At 36.5% G+C, this 20,227-nt stretch overlaps 1 protein-coding gene across 1 annotated transcript in view; it reads right to left on the bottom strand.

Moving 5' to 3' along the window:
- The window catches only part of CFAP47 (cilia and flagella associated protein 47), a 433,368-nt gene that overhangs the window by 194,647 nt on the left and 218,494 nt on the right, over positions 1 to 20,227 (bottom strand). Inside the window, exons 40-42 of the mRNA XM_049766890.1 lie at positions 9,914 to 10,000; positions 5,050 to 5,073; positions 2,245 to 2,312 (exon numbers count right to left, since the gene is read on the bottom strand). Of these exons, the coding sequence (XP_049622847.1) occupies positions 2,245 to 2,312; positions 5,050 to 5,073; positions 9,914 to 10,000 (179 nt within the window). The remainder of the gene's footprint in view (positions 1 to 2,244; positions 2,313 to 5,049; positions 5,074 to 9,913; positions 10,001 to 20,227) is intronic.

Below are 20,227 nucleotides of genomic sequence, written 5' to 3'. Positions count from 1 at the left end.
CCAAAAATCAAAAAATAATTTTATCAAGCCTTGAGTACAATGATAAAAACATAAAAACATCAATTGCAGCCAAGAGGAATGTTTCTGTAAAGTGGTATTTAAACAAAGTGATGTTTAAATAAATAACAGAAAAAAGGAATGTTTCTATAAGTTATTCAATTAAAAACAGGATTTGATTAATTGTTGTACTTTGTGGAAGTCAATAGTTATAAGTGAATTTTAAATTGTGCTGCCAATTACTGTGCTCAAAGATCAACACATTCATTGTATGCAGCTACATTTTTCAGTAGTTTAAAAACAAATTCACAAAAATTCCAATAATACAGTCGTGTGGCGAATCTATGACTTTTTCCTAATGGCTGTTCTGCTTGAATGTATTAATAAGCAGTATAAATTGTGACAATAGGTCAGAAAATGTATCATGAATTCTTCCTAATTATTTTTCATGCATGATTCTATTTCTTTTTGAACCAAGGTAACATCCCATAAAGTATCTGTGCCCACAAGGAACAGCTTTATGTCCAGGGCAACAGTCTCATTTGAGACATGTGAGTAAGGAGGCCTCAGTCAAGTACTATGTTTCCAGTGACTTGTCATTACATGAGAGGTTCTGAGCTAGTCACCTGGATGAGTCAGTCATCCCAAAAGTAAGATGACAAAGTTATAACTGTTGTGGGCAGGAAGATAGGGGGCACCTGATAACGTATTTGGGGGAAAACAGTCTTAGACTGTAGCCAGTCCAAAGGCATGGAGGCTTTTGACACAAAGGACCCCTGTACAAGCCAGAAGAGATTCACATGCAAAATTCCAGGCCAAGTGCAAGAGACATCCTGAGGGGAGAAGTAACTGGACACCCTAGAACAAAGGCCATGCAAGAATATCAAAAGAAAACTATTAAAAGGCCAGAGCGAATGTGTTGTGCATAGCGGATTTGCCTTATATGGTCAACCTGGGTGCAATCTATGGCATCCTACATGTTCCCCAGAGCCAGGAATAACTCCTGAGCATCACCTGGTGTGGCCCCAAAACAAAACAAAAAAAGAAAAATTCTAACTGCTTTCAGCTCTCCCCCTTGATAACAACCCTAGCTAACAGAGGGTTAGGGAAGACACTTTGGAAAAAGTGTATATAAAGTAATTCAGATAGAGGAAGCAACATGTGTTTCCAGTGACCATGCTACCAGCATCCTTGCTGTCCACTGTACATGGTGCTCATGCACATACCACTCACATCTCTCCTTTGAGATGTACACTTTCAGATTTGAATGTTGTGATGTGTAGTGGCATTCTCTCTACTCCAGACAAGCCCATGTTCTTTCTTGGACAGATATTACCTCTTTCCATCTCTCCTATTTTCCAAAAAACTTGTTTTTCTCCTCCTGTAATTCTTTTATGTGAGAAAAAGGTGATGAACCCCAAGGCCTGAGTACATTTAGGACTGACTTTCCTTTCCTAAATAGAGTGCTTTCCTCTCCAACCTGAGGCCACAGTTCCCTGTGTAATAGGATGGCAGAGATCACACACACACACACACACACACACACACACACACACACCCATGCTGTACAGAACAAGTAGACTTCAGGCTCAGCTTGCAGTCTGTCTCATGGAGCTAGAGGGTCTTGGAGGATTTATGCTGTGAAAAAGCTGATAGTAAAACTTCATCAGTCCTGAATCTCCATTAGAGAAAAGTGACAGATTTCCTTCTCAAGACCTCTCTCTTTACAGTCTGCAAATGCTACATAGGAAATCTCCAGCAGCAGCAATAATCATGTTTAATTATGAAATGTCATTGTGTGCCTTGTTCTTTAGCTATATAACCAGAATATCCCTTTATCTATTTTCCTCTAAATCAATGATCCATATTTTCTCAATCTGTAGCTCTATTTCATAAAACTAAGTAGAGCAGTATCCTTAAATGTTTATCTTGGTACTATCAATCACTTAAATCATTTTGATGAGTTCAGAATGATCCCAGACAAATATAAAGGTAATTCAACTAAATAACTTCACTCTACTGATGAAAAAACAGACTTGGCAGTTAAAGAAAAGACACAATCCTCCACAGCCACAGACAGATTTCATTCACAGCCACAGTCAGCCATTCCTAGGGCCTGCCATTCTGTCCAGAATTTTCAGCACCTGTGTTGAATATTTCATTTCATATTCATTTCATTTCATTTCATATGAGGATTTAAATATAAAGAGTAGATATAAAAACAAGTTTTTACTTTGAGGTACTCACAGGTTTTTAGGCTATCTGAACATGTGGTACAGCCTTCAGATAAATCACGATCACAGCTAGTGCTTTTACTGTCATAGGAAACAGAAAACAGCATCAGCAATACAGACAAAAGTGAGAAACTATTCTCCATCTTACTTATATCTTGGAGCTCTGTTGTCATGGCTCTCTACACTATAAGTAGATATAATAGATGCATTTTATATTTCATATGATGTTCATGCAGTTATAAAATTTTAAATATTAGAATAATACAAAATAGAAGCAATCATTAATATTTCCACACTGCTTTTTTAATTTGGTGAAAATTAATCATTTTTACTTTCATTGACCATATGAAAAAATTTTAATGAGAATAAAACTCAAATACTGAGACTTAACTGTGGTTTCAACACAGAGCTATATAGATACTGCTCTGAAAGCAGTTTTTGAATTTCATTTCTTGAAAAAATTCTCTTTCCTAAGCTTATTGTATCCACATTTCCTTTTTGTCTTACTGGTAACTGGAGACAGGGAAACAATTTCAATGCTGGCTACATTTTTTAAAATTATTATTATTATTATTATTATTATTATTATTATTATTATTATTATTGATTTTGGGCCACACCCGGCATTGCTCAGGGGTTACTCCTGGCTGTCTGCTCAGAAATAGCTCCTGGCAGGCACGGGGGACCATATGGGACACCAGGATTCGAACCAACCACCTTTGGTCCTGGATCGGCTGCTTGCAAGGCAAATGCCGCTGTGCTATCTCTCCGGGCCCCATTTTTTAAAATTAATTAACATTTCAAAGCCAGAAGCAAATGCTTCCTTTGAAAGGTTCCGGGTCTTACAAAATATTAATTTCCCCCCAAATTGTTCTTTACAGAGTTTTCAGGACTGCTTTGCTCAACAAGCTGTCATTAAGTATCTAGATGTTCAGGTATTATTTTCCTAACATTGTTTTAAAAACAAAAAAGAAAATATATCTTATTTCACTTTGTGTTCTGATTTTGCCTGAATTTGGTGCTGTAAAATATATTATTCCTAAGTAAACTTCTCCACATATATATTTCCTTTCTCCACTGTACTTTATATTACATAATTCATAAGACATTTTTAAAAATACATTGTAATTAACTCTTTAATTTTGTTTTATTTCAAATTTTGATTGGCAAGTAAAAGTAAAGGTATTTATTATATTAAATCATTTAAATATTTTATAAATTAGTTATCATAGCTACAACAGATGAATATTTTAGCAGTTACAAGGAAGACCACATATAGAGTACAAAGAACAATAAAGCTTGCTTATTTCTTCCTGTATTACTCCATTGACAACTCTCAATAATGGAGCTCCAAGTAAAATGCCTTATTAAATTTCATAGATAATTTCCAAACCTTACTCTGTTCAATACTTTACAATCTCTAGCACTTAAGTAATTATTTACTGTGAATAGAAAAGCAGACCAATTTAAGTATAATTTATTTATTCTTTTCTTTTATTTTGTTGGAGAACAGCTAATGAAAATGCTTTCAAATGAATCAAAGTTCCCTTATCCTCAAAAAAGATTCTCAGAAAGCCCACACATCGAGTTACCTGTACTGTTTCTAATAGAAATTTATACTGATTAGTTTACAAAGCTAATGTAGATCATTATTAATTCAGCAACATTAAAAATAGCTGAACAAAATCTTGTGACTCAGGAAAATATCCATTTTACATGATTAATGTTCTTGAATTTAGAAATTCAGTGATAAAATCAACTTGTTCATAAAGGTAGTGTCCCAATAATAAGGCAAAAAACAATCTAACTCATTTATTTATTTACTTCTCCCTGAAAATCAAATAATGTTAATATTTTTCTCATTCATTATTATAAAATAAATGACAGATTGAGTATATTTCAACATAAGTATATTTAAGATCTTGGTCAGGCTTAAATTATACGAAATACTATAGAACAAGCAACAAAATATTTTCTGTTGATTTAATAGTGCGCCAAAGTCAGGAAGAGAGTCCAACATATGAGGTGTGAAGGGAAGACATTTATTTTTATTCTGCATTAGCAACTATTCAAGTTAAAGATATCAAAAGTATACTGACACGGCTCCATATAGGGCATATTCAAAGAGCCTATTTAAGCCCTTCCCAACAGAGAAAATTATTTTCATCATAATCCTTCATAATAATGGAGCCAGAGCTATAGTACAGTGGGTAGGCTTCTTGCCTTTTATGCAGCAGACCCGGGTCCCTGGAAAATTCATATGTATCCCTGAACCTGACAAACGTAAACCCTAAGCATAGTGCTAGGAATAAGCCTGAGCACAGCCAAATGTGTCCACAAAGCAAAACAAAACAAAACAAAACATTACTCCTGAGTCAGCATCAAGGGCCATGTCCATAGTACACTTCAAAATCAGTGGTTCAAGTTGAATTTTCATGCATCTTGGGAGAAAAATATGAGCACATAAATTTTAGATTCATGGGGCCGGCGAGGTGGCGCTAGAGGTAAGGTGTCTGCCTTACAAGCGCTAGCCAAGGAAAGGACCATGGTTCGATCCCCCGGTGTCCCATATGGTCCCCCCAAGCCAGGGGCAATTTCTGAGTGCGTAGCCAGGAGTAACCCCTGAGCATCTAATGGGTGTGGCCCAAAAAAAAAAAAAACCAAAAAAAAAATTTTAGATTCATTCCATCCTCCATGGGCCCGGGACTGCTTCATAAATGGATATGGTAGCCATCTGGAAAGCAGTATAAACAAGAACCTTGCTTTTCTTGGTATCACTTTGTTCCCTAATTACTTGAAAAATCTTTAAGATACTAACCTGGGTTCCAGAAACAAGGATGATCTGAAAATTTAAATGGAGAAAACTTTTATATTGACACATATTTATTCTAAATTGCAACTTAAACTAAATGTCAGTAATATTATATATTAGCACACATTTTATACTTCCCACTACTGCTTCTCTCCTTTTCACCTGCAATTTCTTTCCCAAGTTACTTCTACTCATAAGAAAGATTTCCTCTACTCTAAATTATGGTCATGAACATTTTACTTATATTTCAGGTGCCAGTTTGTGTATGATATAAAAAATGAAGACCAGAGTATAGTGTATAGTTGTTAAAAAATGCTTATCATATCACATCTTACTTAATGTTTTTCTTTCTAATTATAGCAAATATTGTAGAAAACATTAGACTTGGTATAATATGAATGCATATTTCCCAGTACAGTTATTTTCATTTGTGTACATATTTTTCTTCTCTACTTGATCGTGTTTTCCTTGAGCATTAGGTCTAAAATTCATTTATTTTTATATTTTTCTGTTATTAAGAACAGTGCTTGAGGTGTCACTTAGTAAGAATTAAACTAATAACTAAATATTTCCCGGTAGAAATTATATATAATCATAGGAAATTATTTACAAAATGGTCATTGCTGGAACCTGCTACAATAGTACAACAAATAAGGTATTTACCATGGATGTGGCTGACCCAAAATTAATCCTTGGTAGCATATATGGACTCATACATTCTAGAAGTAATCCCTGAGTGATGAGATAGTAATAAACCATGAGCACTGCCAGGCCAGGTCTGGCCCAGTCCTATCCTCAAATGAATGGTCATATCTGATGACTACTGTTTCATTATTTTTTTAAAATTGTAAATAAAATAAAAGTGCTATCCTATTCAGTTTTGATTATTCCTTTACATTGAATCATAATGAAAACTTATCTTCCTTTGTTTTTATGCTCATGGATCATAAAAGTAAAATGTTCATATATGTGTGTTTTCAACTGTTTGTAGAAATGTATGCATAGGACCCAGAGAGATAGCACAGCGGCATTTGCCTTGCAAGCAGCTGATCCAGGACCAAAGGTGGTTGGTTTGAATCCCAGTGTCGCATATGGTCCCCCGTGCCTGCCAGGAGGTATTTCTGAGCAGACAGCCAGGAGGAACCCCTGAGCAACACCGGGTGTGGCCCAAAAACCAAAAAAATAAAAGTATGCATATATAAATATGTATGTACTACCTAAGAATAATTGTTTATAGACAGATTTTCATGTTTAAAATACATGATCTTGGTTTCTTTTTCCAAAAATTTGTCCAAGACAACCATTGAGGAAAGATTTCAGAACAATATTATAATGACATTACTAAATATTATCTTATTAAAACATACTTAGATGATCAAAATACTTGATGATAAGGCCCTGCATGATAAATAATTAGAGTACAAGTTTTGTTTATTATTTTATTGTTACTTTTATCAAGGTTGTATGATTTACAATACTGTTATTGTTATTTTCCCATGCGCACAAATATAACAATTTTAAATGTAGAAAACTTGGGTTCAATGCTGTGAATGACTCTCTGGAGCACTGTGTTAGGAATAGCTGCAAAGCATTTACCAGGAGTGTCAAGAAACAAAAATAAAGAATATGTGGCTCAGTGATAAAGTACATGCCACCCATGTGCAAGGTCCTTGGTTTATGCTCTAGTATACCTCTCTCTCTCTCACACACACACACACAGCCTCATTATCTTAATAAAATTAGACTGGTGAATATTAGATGACATTGTGGTATAATAGTAGATAAAACTCTAGTGTCCATTCATGATGGATATTGTAACCTATGCAGTGTTGTTTAGCTTGTTATGTGTGTGTCTATGTATGCATACTTGCTCTGTTTTATTCTTTGTGTTTCTGTTTTTTGTTTGTTTAGTGTTGCTTTTGGGGCCTCACCTGGTGGTGCTCAGGGTTTACTCTTAGTTCTGTGCTCAAAGGAAAACCCTAGGAGTGCTCAAGATTATAATGTATTACAGAGTATTGAACCCTGATCAGCTATGAACAAGGTTGTACTATTTTGCTCCTTTGCTTTAAAAACATTGTAATATTCAGAAGACAAAATTTCTTATTAATTTTTGATATCTATCACATAATTTTAATAATCATTGTTTCCAGTAAAATAATAAAAGTCAGAAGAAAAAACTATGAGACATTCTCATAGAAAGTTTTAATGTACAGAAGCTGGACTTCTCTCATTTGGATCATGTTTCCCTTGACCTAACACTTTATGTCACATACTCTATATTTCTTTCATCGAAGGAATATTTGAGACCAAAAATATGGAGATTATAACTATAAGAGACAATATAGAATTCTCGATAATGTTTAAGTCCATGGTGATACAATTACTTGTTTGCACTCGATTGTCCATTAGAAATTACTTTAGATAATGCTTCCCACAATTTAATTCCTGCATCAATTCTATTATAACTTCTTTTATACTTGTTTACTCGATTTTAATTTGAGTTGAGAAGAGTAACTTTAAAAATTAGGTAATTCTCTACAGTTTGAAACTATATGGCTTTAAGAATTCTAGAACTTCGGATCTAATAAAAACCATACCAGATTAGCATATGGAGAAAAATCATGTTAACAGTTTTCAAAGAGAAACTCCATATTTAATTCCAAAACTGAGAAAACAGACTCCACTATCCTTTTCTTTAAAATGGACTCAATTTTGACTTACTTTTATTCAGGGTTGCCTATAATTCTAGGACTCTTGTTTGATAAATGGAACTATATTTTTCAGTTAATATGAATTATTTTTAAAATCTATGAAAGAGTCAATGTTCAGAAAGCAGCTTCTGAAAATCAAGAAGAAACTGAAAGTAAAATTTCTAGGTCTGTTGGGACTGGAACAATAGAACTTTGGCTAAAGCTCTTGCCTTGCATGTGACCAACTTACATTCAATACCTGGTATCCCATATAGTATAACATTTTATACTACAAAGAAATTAACACAAAATACCTAAAATTCCCTACACTTAAGTAATGTCTATTATGATGATCTATATAAAACAAAAGAAAAGAGATAAAAATGGGTTCTTCTGGGCCTGGAGAAATAGCACAGCAGCGTTTGCCTTGCAAGCAGCCAATCCAGGACCATAGGTGGTTGGTTCGAATCCCAGTGTCCCATATGGTTCCCTGTGCCAGCCAGGAGGTATTTCTGAGAAGACAGCCAGGAGTAACCCCTGAGCAACGCCGGGTGTGGCCCAAAAACCAAAAAAAAAATTGGGTTCTTCTGTAGTATATTTTCTCATGAATGAAGAATCAAATCATTATAATAAATTAAATTATTATAATTTTCTAACACTCTTGGCACAAATACAATTCACTTTAGGAAAACAAACTATATTCAATTAATGTTCACAAGATTTATACAACTCATGTTAGTGGCTCCTGTGACTTAAGCATTCCTATAAGAATTTCTATGCTAACAGAACTAGGAATCCTTGCCTCCTGAGACATTATTGCATCTAAAAGGATGCAAGGACAACAAACGCTGTCAAGAACTACAAGAAAAGATGTATAAAATAACAAGACATTTGTAATTAAATGAACAGGTACAAAATTCATTCATTGATAGCTGCATTATTTTCTTCTACTTGATGTTCACCTTGGTGATCTTTCTATTTATTATAATTCACATTAAATAGATATTCTACAGTTTAGAATAGATGGCATCAAATTGCATTTTTCTTCTTAAGAATTTCGCTTCTCTATTGGGACTTGAGAAATAGTAAAGTGAGGAGAGAGCTTGCCTAGCAAGCAGCTGATTCAGGCTCTATCCCCAGTAAGGCATATGGTCCTCAGAGCCCTCTAGGAATAATCCTTGAGCAGGAAGCCAAGAGGAAGCCTTAAGCACTACCAGGTATGGCCCAAAATAAAAAACGAAATTTAGTTTCTCTAATCAGAAGCCAAAGTTCCTTTATGTTTTGTTTTCTTTTGTTTGGGGGTCACCTTGGCGATGCCAGAGCTTACTCCTGGCTCTCTACTCAAGAATTACACTTGATGGTACTCAGGGTATCATATGGGATGCTTGGGATCAAACCTGGGTCTGCTGTGTGCAAGGTAAGCACTATGCTCACTGTTCTATCACTTCAAACAAGAAATGTCATTTCTAAATACAGGCATCATTATTTTTGTGAAATAAACTGAAAGCAACAACTCTAATTTTCTCAGCAAATTCACTTTGTGAAGACCAATTTGTAATCCTCAAATCAATACTTAGGGTGCTTTGGTGGTTCTGAGTAGACATAAACAGTGGCAAAAATGTTAAGAGTTACCAGTTGCATGAATTCCTAGCTGAGGGAAAACAATTTCTCATACAGTGATGACTAGCAGGAGACCAGAGGATATAGAACCAAAGCAGAAATTATCACCAGTTCTGCCCCCTGATGGAGGTTTGGAAACTATTCTCTGACATCTGGCCTCATGCTGTCATATAATACTTCTGATCCTCATTTTCTCTTTAAACGTAACGAATATAACCAAGGTCCAAATGGATTATTTTTAGAATTGATCATTATACTCAAATGACAATATAGATATACATTTTCCTAGTATTAGTAGTATTCACTCACTGCATATTTGCAGCAATTTCAGAAAGCACAGCATGTGCAAATAATTATACTCTTGAATCAAGTCACACATATTCATTTTCCTGTACATAAGCCTAATAAGACATCAGAGGAAAAGTACGAATAATATATAGTTTATATATAATGAATAGTTAAAGTAAAAAACTATGAAATCATAGAACAAGTTTACTTGAATAATAATTTCTTAGCAATTTTCTTCAGACAATTATAGGTATAAAACTATAGACATTTACTCATCGTCCATTTGGTTGAGCAAGCGTCTCGATTCATGTAAGTGGGCTGGCAAAGAGATAAATGTTGAGGATTCCAACAAAATGACTCTAAAATAAATTTAAAAGAGATATTATTTTGATTTCTATATTAATAAAATTTTGATCATTTCAAAATAATTTTCCATTAAGTTGTTCCCATAAATATAATTAGAACTATAAATAATTAGATTCAAAACTCCTCAGGTTTTCATTTTGCAACTCAACACAAATATTAGGGGAAAAAAGAATAGATAAATAGAAAAATGTATGTTTGTGAAAAATAATTTTTAGTGTATTGCATCACCTTGAGACTCATAGTAGTTAATGACTGAGTTTTAGCCATTCAATAAATTCTTATTTTAATCATATATTTCCTTTCACTGATGGCTCTAGACCATTTTGGTGCATGAGGTAACAGAGGGATAAAGGTTAGTGCCTCAGATCTGCCCTAGTTGTTTTTGTTTTTATTTTTTGAATTTTGGGCCACACCCAGTGACACTCAGGGGTTACTCCTGGCTATGCATTGGCTTGGGGGACCATATGGAACACTGGGGGATTGAACCACTGTCTGTCCTAGGCTAGTGCAGGCAAGGCAGACGCCTTGCCGCTTGCACCACTGCTACACCCCTGCCCTAGTTGTTTTAAGCCACCGACCAAGTCTCCAAAATATTCCTTAACAAGGAAAGGCAACATTCAATTTTCAAACCTCAATTCAATTTTCAAAGGGAATATAAAAATTAAGAACAACCTAACTCATATTCCAGAAACAAGAAGGAAGTACCCACTAGACATAATGTATTGTCAGAAGTGTATCTATTTAATACTTTCCAATTCGATTCCCTGCAAACAGAGAAATGTTTCATTCAGAAATAAACTAACCTAAGGGTGACTAGTTAATAAGTATTTGAACAAATATAGCATTTTCTGGAATTAAACCACAAATCAGTCCTTTCGGCTCTCTCTCTAAAACACTCATTCATTTATTCTACACTTATAGCAACTCATTATGAGTGAAGTGTGTAAAAATGTGTTGAAAATGACAAGCATGGGGTTGGAGAGAAAATTCAACAGGTAGGATGTTTGCCTTGCCCATAGACAATGTAGGTTTGATCCTCAGCACTCCGAGACCAACACGGGTGATCCCTGAGCACAGATAGGCATGGCTCAGAAACAAATCAAATAAAAATTTTAAAAAATAGCCAAATTCCCCTGATTCAATGTAAATATGTACCTGCTATATTACTGTGAACGATATGTAAGCCACTATAATTAAAATAAAATTTATATTAAAAAATAAAAAACTAATGAGATGGAAGAGAAAGAAAAGTTTCGGTAGCAAGTATATTTTTGAAAATCATTGAATCACCCATTAACTCATTAAAGGCATAGCAGAAGGTTTAATGAGCTTTTCTTTTTTTTTAAGGATAAGAGTTAAAGAAGTACAGCAAAAACAGTGTTAGAGTGGCATTTGTTGTTTGCATAGGCACAGCAAAATATGGGGGACATGGAAAGGAAAAGCCTTGGCCTAAATACAAGGAGACCTAACTCCTGAAGATTTCTGGCATAAGACCATTTCTAGACTCCAGGCATACTAGACTGTCCAACCCAAGTCATTGTCTGTAGTGCCAATAAACCTCCCTCCCTTCTGCCCCCCCCCCCCACAGTTGCTGTTGTTGGTGTCAGGTTTCTGTAGTTAAAGATCCTGGAATCTCTGCATATCCTACATTGAAGACAGTATAATGTGGAGCTTCCTCTAATTTCACCTCACAATTAGAGGGCAATGGGGATAGCCCTGCCCTAAAAACAGGTTGTTGTCATTGTTATGTCTTCTAGGTGTTAAGGGACTTCTCTTTGGAGTAGGTTGATTCTAGGGCTGTGGTGTTGTCTTCTGTGGTAGAGGATTGCTCCCAAGTGATGTTATAGACAACCATGGTTGTTTCATAGATGGCATCCTGGTTCAGGTGTGAATGGACAATGCCTATTCTTCTGAGGCCTGAGCCAGCTAATTATGACAATATTCAGGGTGTAATGTCCCACTACATTATAATGTATTTTCTATACAACCATTTTTATTCTCCTTTCAAGCTTAAAAACTGAAACAATAAATAAAAAAAGTTTTATAAACTTATAATGTGTAGTGGGTATATATTAATAGCACTAACAAGAATTTAGGAAAAGCAATAGAGTAAAGTGTATGAATTAAGTTTAAATTAACGTGGTAATGGTTGATATATATCATATTTGTTGAGTGTTATAATAGCAGATAAATTTAATCATTTGGGACTAAAAGCCATTTCCAGTCACAGCTCAACTCTTCAGTGAACACTGCAATTGGAGCAAAATATACAAGAGCATTGCAATGACCCCAGACCACATCATAAACATAATGTGTATTTCAAGTAAAAGTAATGGAAAACATGTCAAGTGATGGAAAATCACCACAACTAAAGGAGTACACATCTCACACCATGCCTATGAATATGCATACACTGAAGCCTGATGTGTTATCTCACAGCTAAAAATGTGCAAACACCACATCTAGGTGGTCACTCATTTATCACATTACCAACAACAATGAAGTGAAGTGAAAGCAGAAAGGGAATGAAAAAACAAGTCCAACTTTTTAACAAAATGTTCAAGAAACACATGAAAAGTGTTCCTCATCACTTATTAGAGAAATGATTAGCAAACTCACAATGAGACTTCATCACACACCAATGAGAATTAAGACCTTACATCAGGAACACATGTTAATGAAAGTGTGGAAGAAAAAGGAGACCTCATATACTATGTAACGAAGAAAGAAAACAGTTCAGAACTTCCTGAAAAAAAAAACAACCAGAAAAACTATGTAATCTATTAATTAGACTTCTGGATAGTAATCTAAATAATACATCACTAACTCTATAAGTTATATGCTTTACAATGCTCATTTTAGCATTATTTACAGTAGCTAAGATATATTGATCATCTGGTTGTCATTGATAGATGACTCAATAAAGATTGTGCTATGTGTTGGGCAGTGAGTAATGGAGTGAATAGAGATATACAGATTAGACAGACAGATGACAGACAGACAGATAGATAGTAGATAGATAGATAGATAGATAGATAGATAGATAGATAGATAGATAGATAGATAGATAGATAGATAGATAGATAGATATTTTTGATAAAGAGAGATTTGCCATACAGACCAGGGCTCGCAAAATGAATTATTCCAAAATAAATTGGATTTTCCAGACTGTCAGGAATAAAGATCAAATATAACTTAATTGGAAGCAGCCCCATATACCTTCTGGAGAAAATATTTATGAAGGTTTACTTTTCTGTATGCATTGTATGTCAAGGCAATTTAAAAAACAGTAGTTATTTAGATCCATTTTGATATTTTTGTAAAGATAAATAATATCAAGTATAAATAAAATGAAATTGTTAACACTTCACTTTTTTGTTTTGTGTTCTTTTGCTTTGTTTTGGGTTTTTGGGTTAAAGGGTGGCAGTACTCAGGGGTTACTCCTAGCTCTAAGCTCAGAGGAGGAGGGGGATAAAAAAAAAAGAAAAGAAGAGGTAAAACCAAAGTACTTTGTTTCTGGTCCCAACCAACATTTAATACCTAACCTAAATGTAGTTTCAGCCAGAAATGAAATTCTAATAAATTTATTGATCTGGAAATTTTTTTTTTGTGGTTTTTGGGTTACACCCAGCAGTGATCAGGGGTTATTCCTGGCTCCAGGCTCAGAAATTGCTCTGGCAGGCACGGGGGACCATATGGGACACCTGGATTCGAACCGATGACCTCCTGCATAGAAGGCAAAAGCCTTACCTCCATGCTATCTCTCTGGCCCCTGATCTGGAATTTTATGTTTAGCACTACTGAAGATATCTGCATTGTATCTTGCATTCTCCTGATAGAAGGTGATTTTGGGCTAAAATAACTGTTAATTTTGCAATAAATTTGTCACTTGTTTTATACTAACTGGCTATAAAACTTCCCATGATACCCTCTGTTCTATGTATCTCTTAAAGCGACTTACAATTCTACAGATAAATTATCTTATAGACAACTATTTCTTACCAGACGATTGGTTTATTGTAAAAAAAATATAACTCATCAATAATCAGAAGAAATACGAAGTCCAAACCTCGGAGGACAGGAGCTTGAAACATGCACGCCTTTTTCAAGCACTCTCCCAAACCCCAATATGCTCACCAAAGAGTTAGCTCTATAAACTCCATCCCTTCAGAGTTACAGGGAAGCATATAACGTTGGAGATCAAACCTTGAGCTCCTACATATAAGAATGTGCTATATCTTAAAACCATTTCTCCATTAGCCTCTTTCAGGCAGAAGAGTGTTTAATAATTGATTGGTGCTGATAAAACTCACCAACTTTTTTCCTCTCCAAAGAATTGTAGGAGGAGGGAGAATGAAAGTCTCAAATGTGTTGAGCTCATTGAATAGAATCACTGTGGCTAGTTGCGCTGAAAACCAGCCTCCATTTTAAGGATTTTTCAAAATTCACCTTTTTTTTACCTTAGTAAAGACAATTTTTCTCTCCAATCTCTTGAGCAATTCTCTAAGTGTTTTATGGTTTGTGACAGAAAGAAGACCAAATGTATGTATATATGTTAAGATAAATGACAGTAAGTCATGACAGTGACTTATACCGACTTTTCTGTTGAATGGAAGATAAAGCATTACTTAGCTTACTGGCTCTCAAATGCCTTGGCTATGTGACATTGTTTTCGCTTGTATTTCAGGGTCAATGGCTAGTCACCTGCAGCAGACAAGATGTGGTCGAGTACTTGTATTCCCCTATAAACTATTGCATAGGTAATAAAAACTATTTGTAATATCAACAATTTACATTTCTTGGTAAGTTTTTGAAGAAAATTGTTCCTTGCCATGTCTCCAACTTTAAAGATCTATTTGGTCACCTGATTTTCAATACAAGGTCATACACGAATTTCAAAGGAATCTTGTACATCTCTGCAGGGCATTTGCTACTTTTCACTTAAAAGCTCCACTCTATGAGATGAAGCCAGAAAATGCTCTATGTCACCCTGACTTTGACATAGGATCTGTACATAAACCAGAACCTCTAATTATAGCAACCTGGCTGCCACAACTGTAATTGTGAAGAGCTTTTACTGGAAGCACAGAGAAAGACTGTTACAAATTCTACTCCAAAGAATAGAGATAAAAATATAAAATATTTCAGAACAGTAGTGTCTGCAAGTTCAGCTCTGCACATATCAGACTTGTGAACTTGGGCACATTCCTAAGCTTTATACATTTAGGAATTTTCATCTGAAGAGTAAGTCTAATAAATTTTCACATTGAATTTATGCAAAAGATAAAAGTGTATTTGAATCTCCTGGAATAATCTAGCTATGTTGAAACACATTAGAACATTAATAAATTCTAATTATATCTACAATTGTTGTGATGACCAAACGTCTATAGTTTCATTTGCTTATTTTGTTTGGGGCCATACTCCTGGTTTTGCGCTCAAGAATCACTCCTGGATGTCGAGTCAGGAGACCATATGAGATGCAGGGAATGAAACCTGGTTGGCTATGTGCAAGACAAATGACCTACTGACTGTATTATCACTCTGTTGTCCCTCCTCTAGATTTAAAATATATATAGGGTGTGGAATCTCAAATCCACTAAAATGCTATTTATGAAACCTGTTAAAAAACAAGGATATCCTTTTCATTATTAATGGGGAAAACTTGAATTTCAAAATTCCCAGAATTTGTGAGAAATAACAGTTCAGTGTTCCATAAGTTTCTGATCCATTTAAAATACTACTAAACTCATAAATTTTGCCTTCATCAAAATGATGACCATTTCTTAGAAGAAACTAAATTATACTGAATATAGCCTATCATTATTACCCCATAAATGGAGTAGTCTCTGGTTCACCCACCTCATGCCAACAAAGGTCAAGTTAATGTTTTCAAAAAGTATCATGGGAATGGCGCAAAAATACTTTGAAGACTTACAGTCTTCTACTCTGTCTTCTATTTTCTCAAATGTGAGTCACTCCTTTTGAACATGAGACCTGCTGAGTCTCAGACTCATCTAGTCCAATGTCTAAATGCATACTTCCTTCAACACTCATTGAAGAAATCCCAAACTTCACAAAGCACGTCACTTTCCCCTTTATTATTTATAGTTGACTTTTATAAGGAAAACCTATTTCGTATGCTAACTCCTTGATATTATCTGTAAGATACTAAAAGATACCCCAGCAAAAAAAAGGATTGCCAAAGCTATGAGCAAAAATTTTAATGACACATCCTACTTCTTAGGCACTTCTTACACTCTTCAGAAGTACTTTCGTTTTCAAACTCCCAAAGAATGAATTGAGGCATAAAAGACATAAAAGAATTAAGTTTAATTTACTTCTATTTATTTTTTACAGACTAATAAACTACAAAAATAAGTGTAAGAATACAAATCAACAATTTGTCATTTCTTATATTATCTTGTGTTGAGGCCATACCCAGTGGTGTTTGGGTTTTATTCTGGCTCTGGATTGGCCATCTGCAAGAGTACCTTTCCCACCATACCAACTCCAGCACATTTCTTGAACACAACTTTACTAATAATTTCTTTCACATTTTGTACAAATGTTTAGAGCCAATGGCATGTTACTTTACTCCAGAGACAAAATAAGAGGTACAGAAATTTTTCAACAAAGCAACTTAACCACATTATAGCATAGAACATAAGATCAGTATCAATCATAAAACTATAGGGTTTGAAAATTAGTATAATCTACATAAAATGAAACATTTCAACTAATGTATCAGCAAGTAAATTAGGGATACACCTGCATATATTTAAGTAGCTCTTCATATGTGTATGAGCATCAATAACTTCTTCAAACTGTGCATAGGAAAACTATCCATAACTACTCTAGGGATGAAAAGCTACTAAACTTGACACTAGGACCGGCAGTCTAGTCAGCACAGGCTCCACTCTTGCTTTTAGCTTTCTTTGCTTCATCCTGCAAAGCTTCCTCATATTGAGATTCAAAAGAACTTGGGTCGGTGTCAAGAACCTTGGCAATAAATTCCAGCACTTTCATCTTGCTGGTTTCAGCATGGGCTCTTGGGCCCCAAAAGAACTGAAATTCCTCAGGATCACTATCAGTTACTTGGCGATGTACAAGGTATTTTTCTCTCACAAAATCTCGAGTAACAAGCTTCCTGATATCTCCAAAGACGAAACTATCCTTAGGTGAAGGTATTCCTACCATATCGAGCACTTCCCAGACTTCTTCTTCAGTGGCACAGTTGCCCTTCATGAAAATCACCCCAAGGACAAGAATGAGGACACCGGTTTTGGGAACACCCTCTTCACCGCTCATCAGCCCATCATAGGTGAGGCCCAATTTGGGGAGAAGATTATAGCAGTGGTCAACAGGATCTACTTCTTTCACATCAAGGCCAAAGACTAACTCCACACGCTGACAGGCCTTGAGGAAGACCTCAGTGAATTGCTCTTCATGTTCCTTGATGAAAAGCTTCAGCATATCTTCCCTAGTTAGGAGCTCTTTTAGCCGATACTTCATAATCATGAAATTCACCAGAGAAGCCACTTTAGAATCGGTATCACCCACCAGCACATTTGCAGCTTCTGCCCCAGCCAGAGAAGCACTTGGATTGTTAGACATTTCTTGACTCTCGGAGCCTTCATCTTGCCCACTTGGTGTGGTGGTTATGCCAGAAGCAGCAGAGCTGCAGAGGCTCTGAGCACCCTCAGAAGTGCTGGATGGACCAGCACCAGCAGCTTCCTCCTTCTTTTCAGGCATCACAGGATTGTGGCTGAGAGAAGACTTCTCCAAAACCTTAGAGAGATTTTCAAGCTCTGAATCCTCGGCCTTACTGACTGCCTGAAATCTTTGACGATTTGACCTTCGTGGATTCTTCTTCTTGGAAGGCATTAGTGCAATTATGGATGACACAAGGCAGGGGTGTACACAGCACAGGCAATGGGGAATCACTGTCTTAGAGAAAAAAAGGTAGAAATAAAATCTACATCAATCAGATCAATGTGAATTACCCCCCCAAAAAAATAGAAAACCATTAAAATGTACCTCAAATGGCTCTAATACAGTGCTAGTTTTACAGAGGTTTCAAGATAACTTTTGTGTCTAAGAACATGTAAGAGAAAACCTGAATTCTTCTCTGGATAAAGCCTATCAACATGGCCGAGATTTGTGACACAGTCATCATTCAAGTGAATTTTTTTCTTATGTTATTTTCTGTAGGCCTGGGTCACCGCAATTGGCTAAAATACAAGTTAAACTTAGCTAGATGAGGAGTAAATTTAGTGATTTTTGTTTTAGAAATCCTCCATGGGGTTTCTCAGTACTGACTCTAGATTCTGTGTATAATATTTATTCTGGTGTGGATCCCCCTAACTCTCAGTCTTATTTTGAATCCATGTAAGTCCTGAAGTATCTTATTTTGCTGGCCTAGTCCTAACTGCTGTTCAGAAAACACCTCCAACTCTCAAATTCTGAAGGACTAGGGATCCAACCAATAGAACAGAGGAGGAGGTACTGCCATAAAACAAAATCAAAAGGGATCCAGTTGTGTAAGAGATTTAGTATAGGGGTTGAGGCCCCAGCCTTGTACAGGTAGACTCGGTTCAAATCTGGCACAATAGAGTGCCCTGGATTTCTGCTAGAAATGATCCCTGAACACTGAGCCTGGAATCCACTGTAGCTGAAGCCACACCACACTTACCCCTAAAATTATAAAGATAAAATGGTCACCTTTGACAACATGCAAGCTCAAAGTTAAAATATGTTGTGAGCCGGACAAGAACTCATCAAATTATATACTGGCTTGATAATACCATATATAACATCTACCCTCTGTGTTCCACCTTCCAAACAAAGTTCCACCCACAATGGGAGTGGGTAGACAGCTAACACTGTTGCAACATGAAGGCAGGTGATGAGCCAGAAATCAATCTATTCTGGGCTGCTAGCTCCCCCAAGAATTCAGCCTGGTTAACTCCCCCACCCTATTTAGCTCTTTTGTTAAACATGGCCAAGATGAAAAGCCAGCACTGACTCAGGTTCACCACACAAAGCCACCTCCCTTGAAAGGTCAGATCCCCCAGGTGGTCAGATTTGTAGATGCTCAGTAATCTGTCTCCATTTTTTTGGAGGAAGAAGGGGATGCTACAAATCTTTTAGGGGCTCTACCTTTTTTCTTTATTTTCCCTTTTCATTTCCCTCTCCTTTGACCTCTCAGGCAACGCTTAGGGTCTGATAATCAGTCTTCTGATTATCGTTCCTGATCCTCGACCTACGGGGAACAGGGAGACAGGATTCAAAGCTCAGGTCCAGGCTTGATGTTGCGGAGATGTGGGGGAGAAGGGCACCATGTCATACATCTAATGCTGGCAAGGACCATGCGGTTCAGAACCATTATCCGCTTAATGTCTGTTTTATTCTGGGGCTTTTCTGGAGATTGGCAGGGCCAGTGGCTCACTAGGGCTAAGGGCAGAACTATGTGGCCAAGAATAAGTAAAAGCATTCCAGACCTCCCCACAACACACACACACACACACACACACACACACACACACACACACACACACACACACACACACACACACACACACACACACACCCCAGCTGGGCTCAGGGAATGGGCCAACCTGGTGTTGGTTTCAAATGATCGGCCATATTTGACTGTCTCTCTAAATCCCAGAGGTTCCCCCACCTGGTGTACTGAGCCCTCAACCTGATCCATTGGCGAAGAAGCCTAGGTGACCTAGTCACCATAGGATGCTCTGGGACTAGTTTTGGGGTCTCCCCAGTCTTTATTTCGGGTCTTACCTGAAGCCTACGCCACCGGCAACACCAGTAACCGTTCCTCCTTCCTCGGTAAGGAGTTTGTGACCAAGCACCGCCCACAAGCCACAGGAAGTGGAGGGGCGTGGCAAACGGTAGCCCAGCCTGGAATCTTCTACCATGAGTTTCAGGGGCGGGATCTTTGCACTCGGCACTGTTCTTCGTGAAGCTTGCTCCTGGTTTCAGGTAGTTCTTATGTGTATATCGCAAGATCTGGAATCACTGCCAGAACCCACCCAACTGAACCCCTCATATAAAGGACAAAGCAGCTCAGTCCTCAGGCTCACATGCGAGTACCTCATGTTGCTCCCCTTGCAGAGAAGAGATTGTGTCCTCATGCCGAAGTCTTCAGGACTGGACGAGCTTACAGAGGGATGGAAAAGATTTGAGGGCAAGAAAACCCT

The sequence above is a fragment of the Suncus etruscus genome, chromosome X (assembly GCF_024139225.1).
Source record: "Suncus etruscus isolate mSunEtr1 chromosome X, mSunEtr1.pri.cur, whole genome shotgun sequence".
In the NCBI taxonomy this organism is placed as follows: domain Eukaryota; kingdom Metazoa; phylum Chordata; class Mammalia; order Eulipotyphla; family Soricidae; genus Suncus; species Suncus etruscus.
Note: the sequence above shows the minus strand (reverse complement) of the source record. Positions and strands in the feature narration are given on the sequence as shown.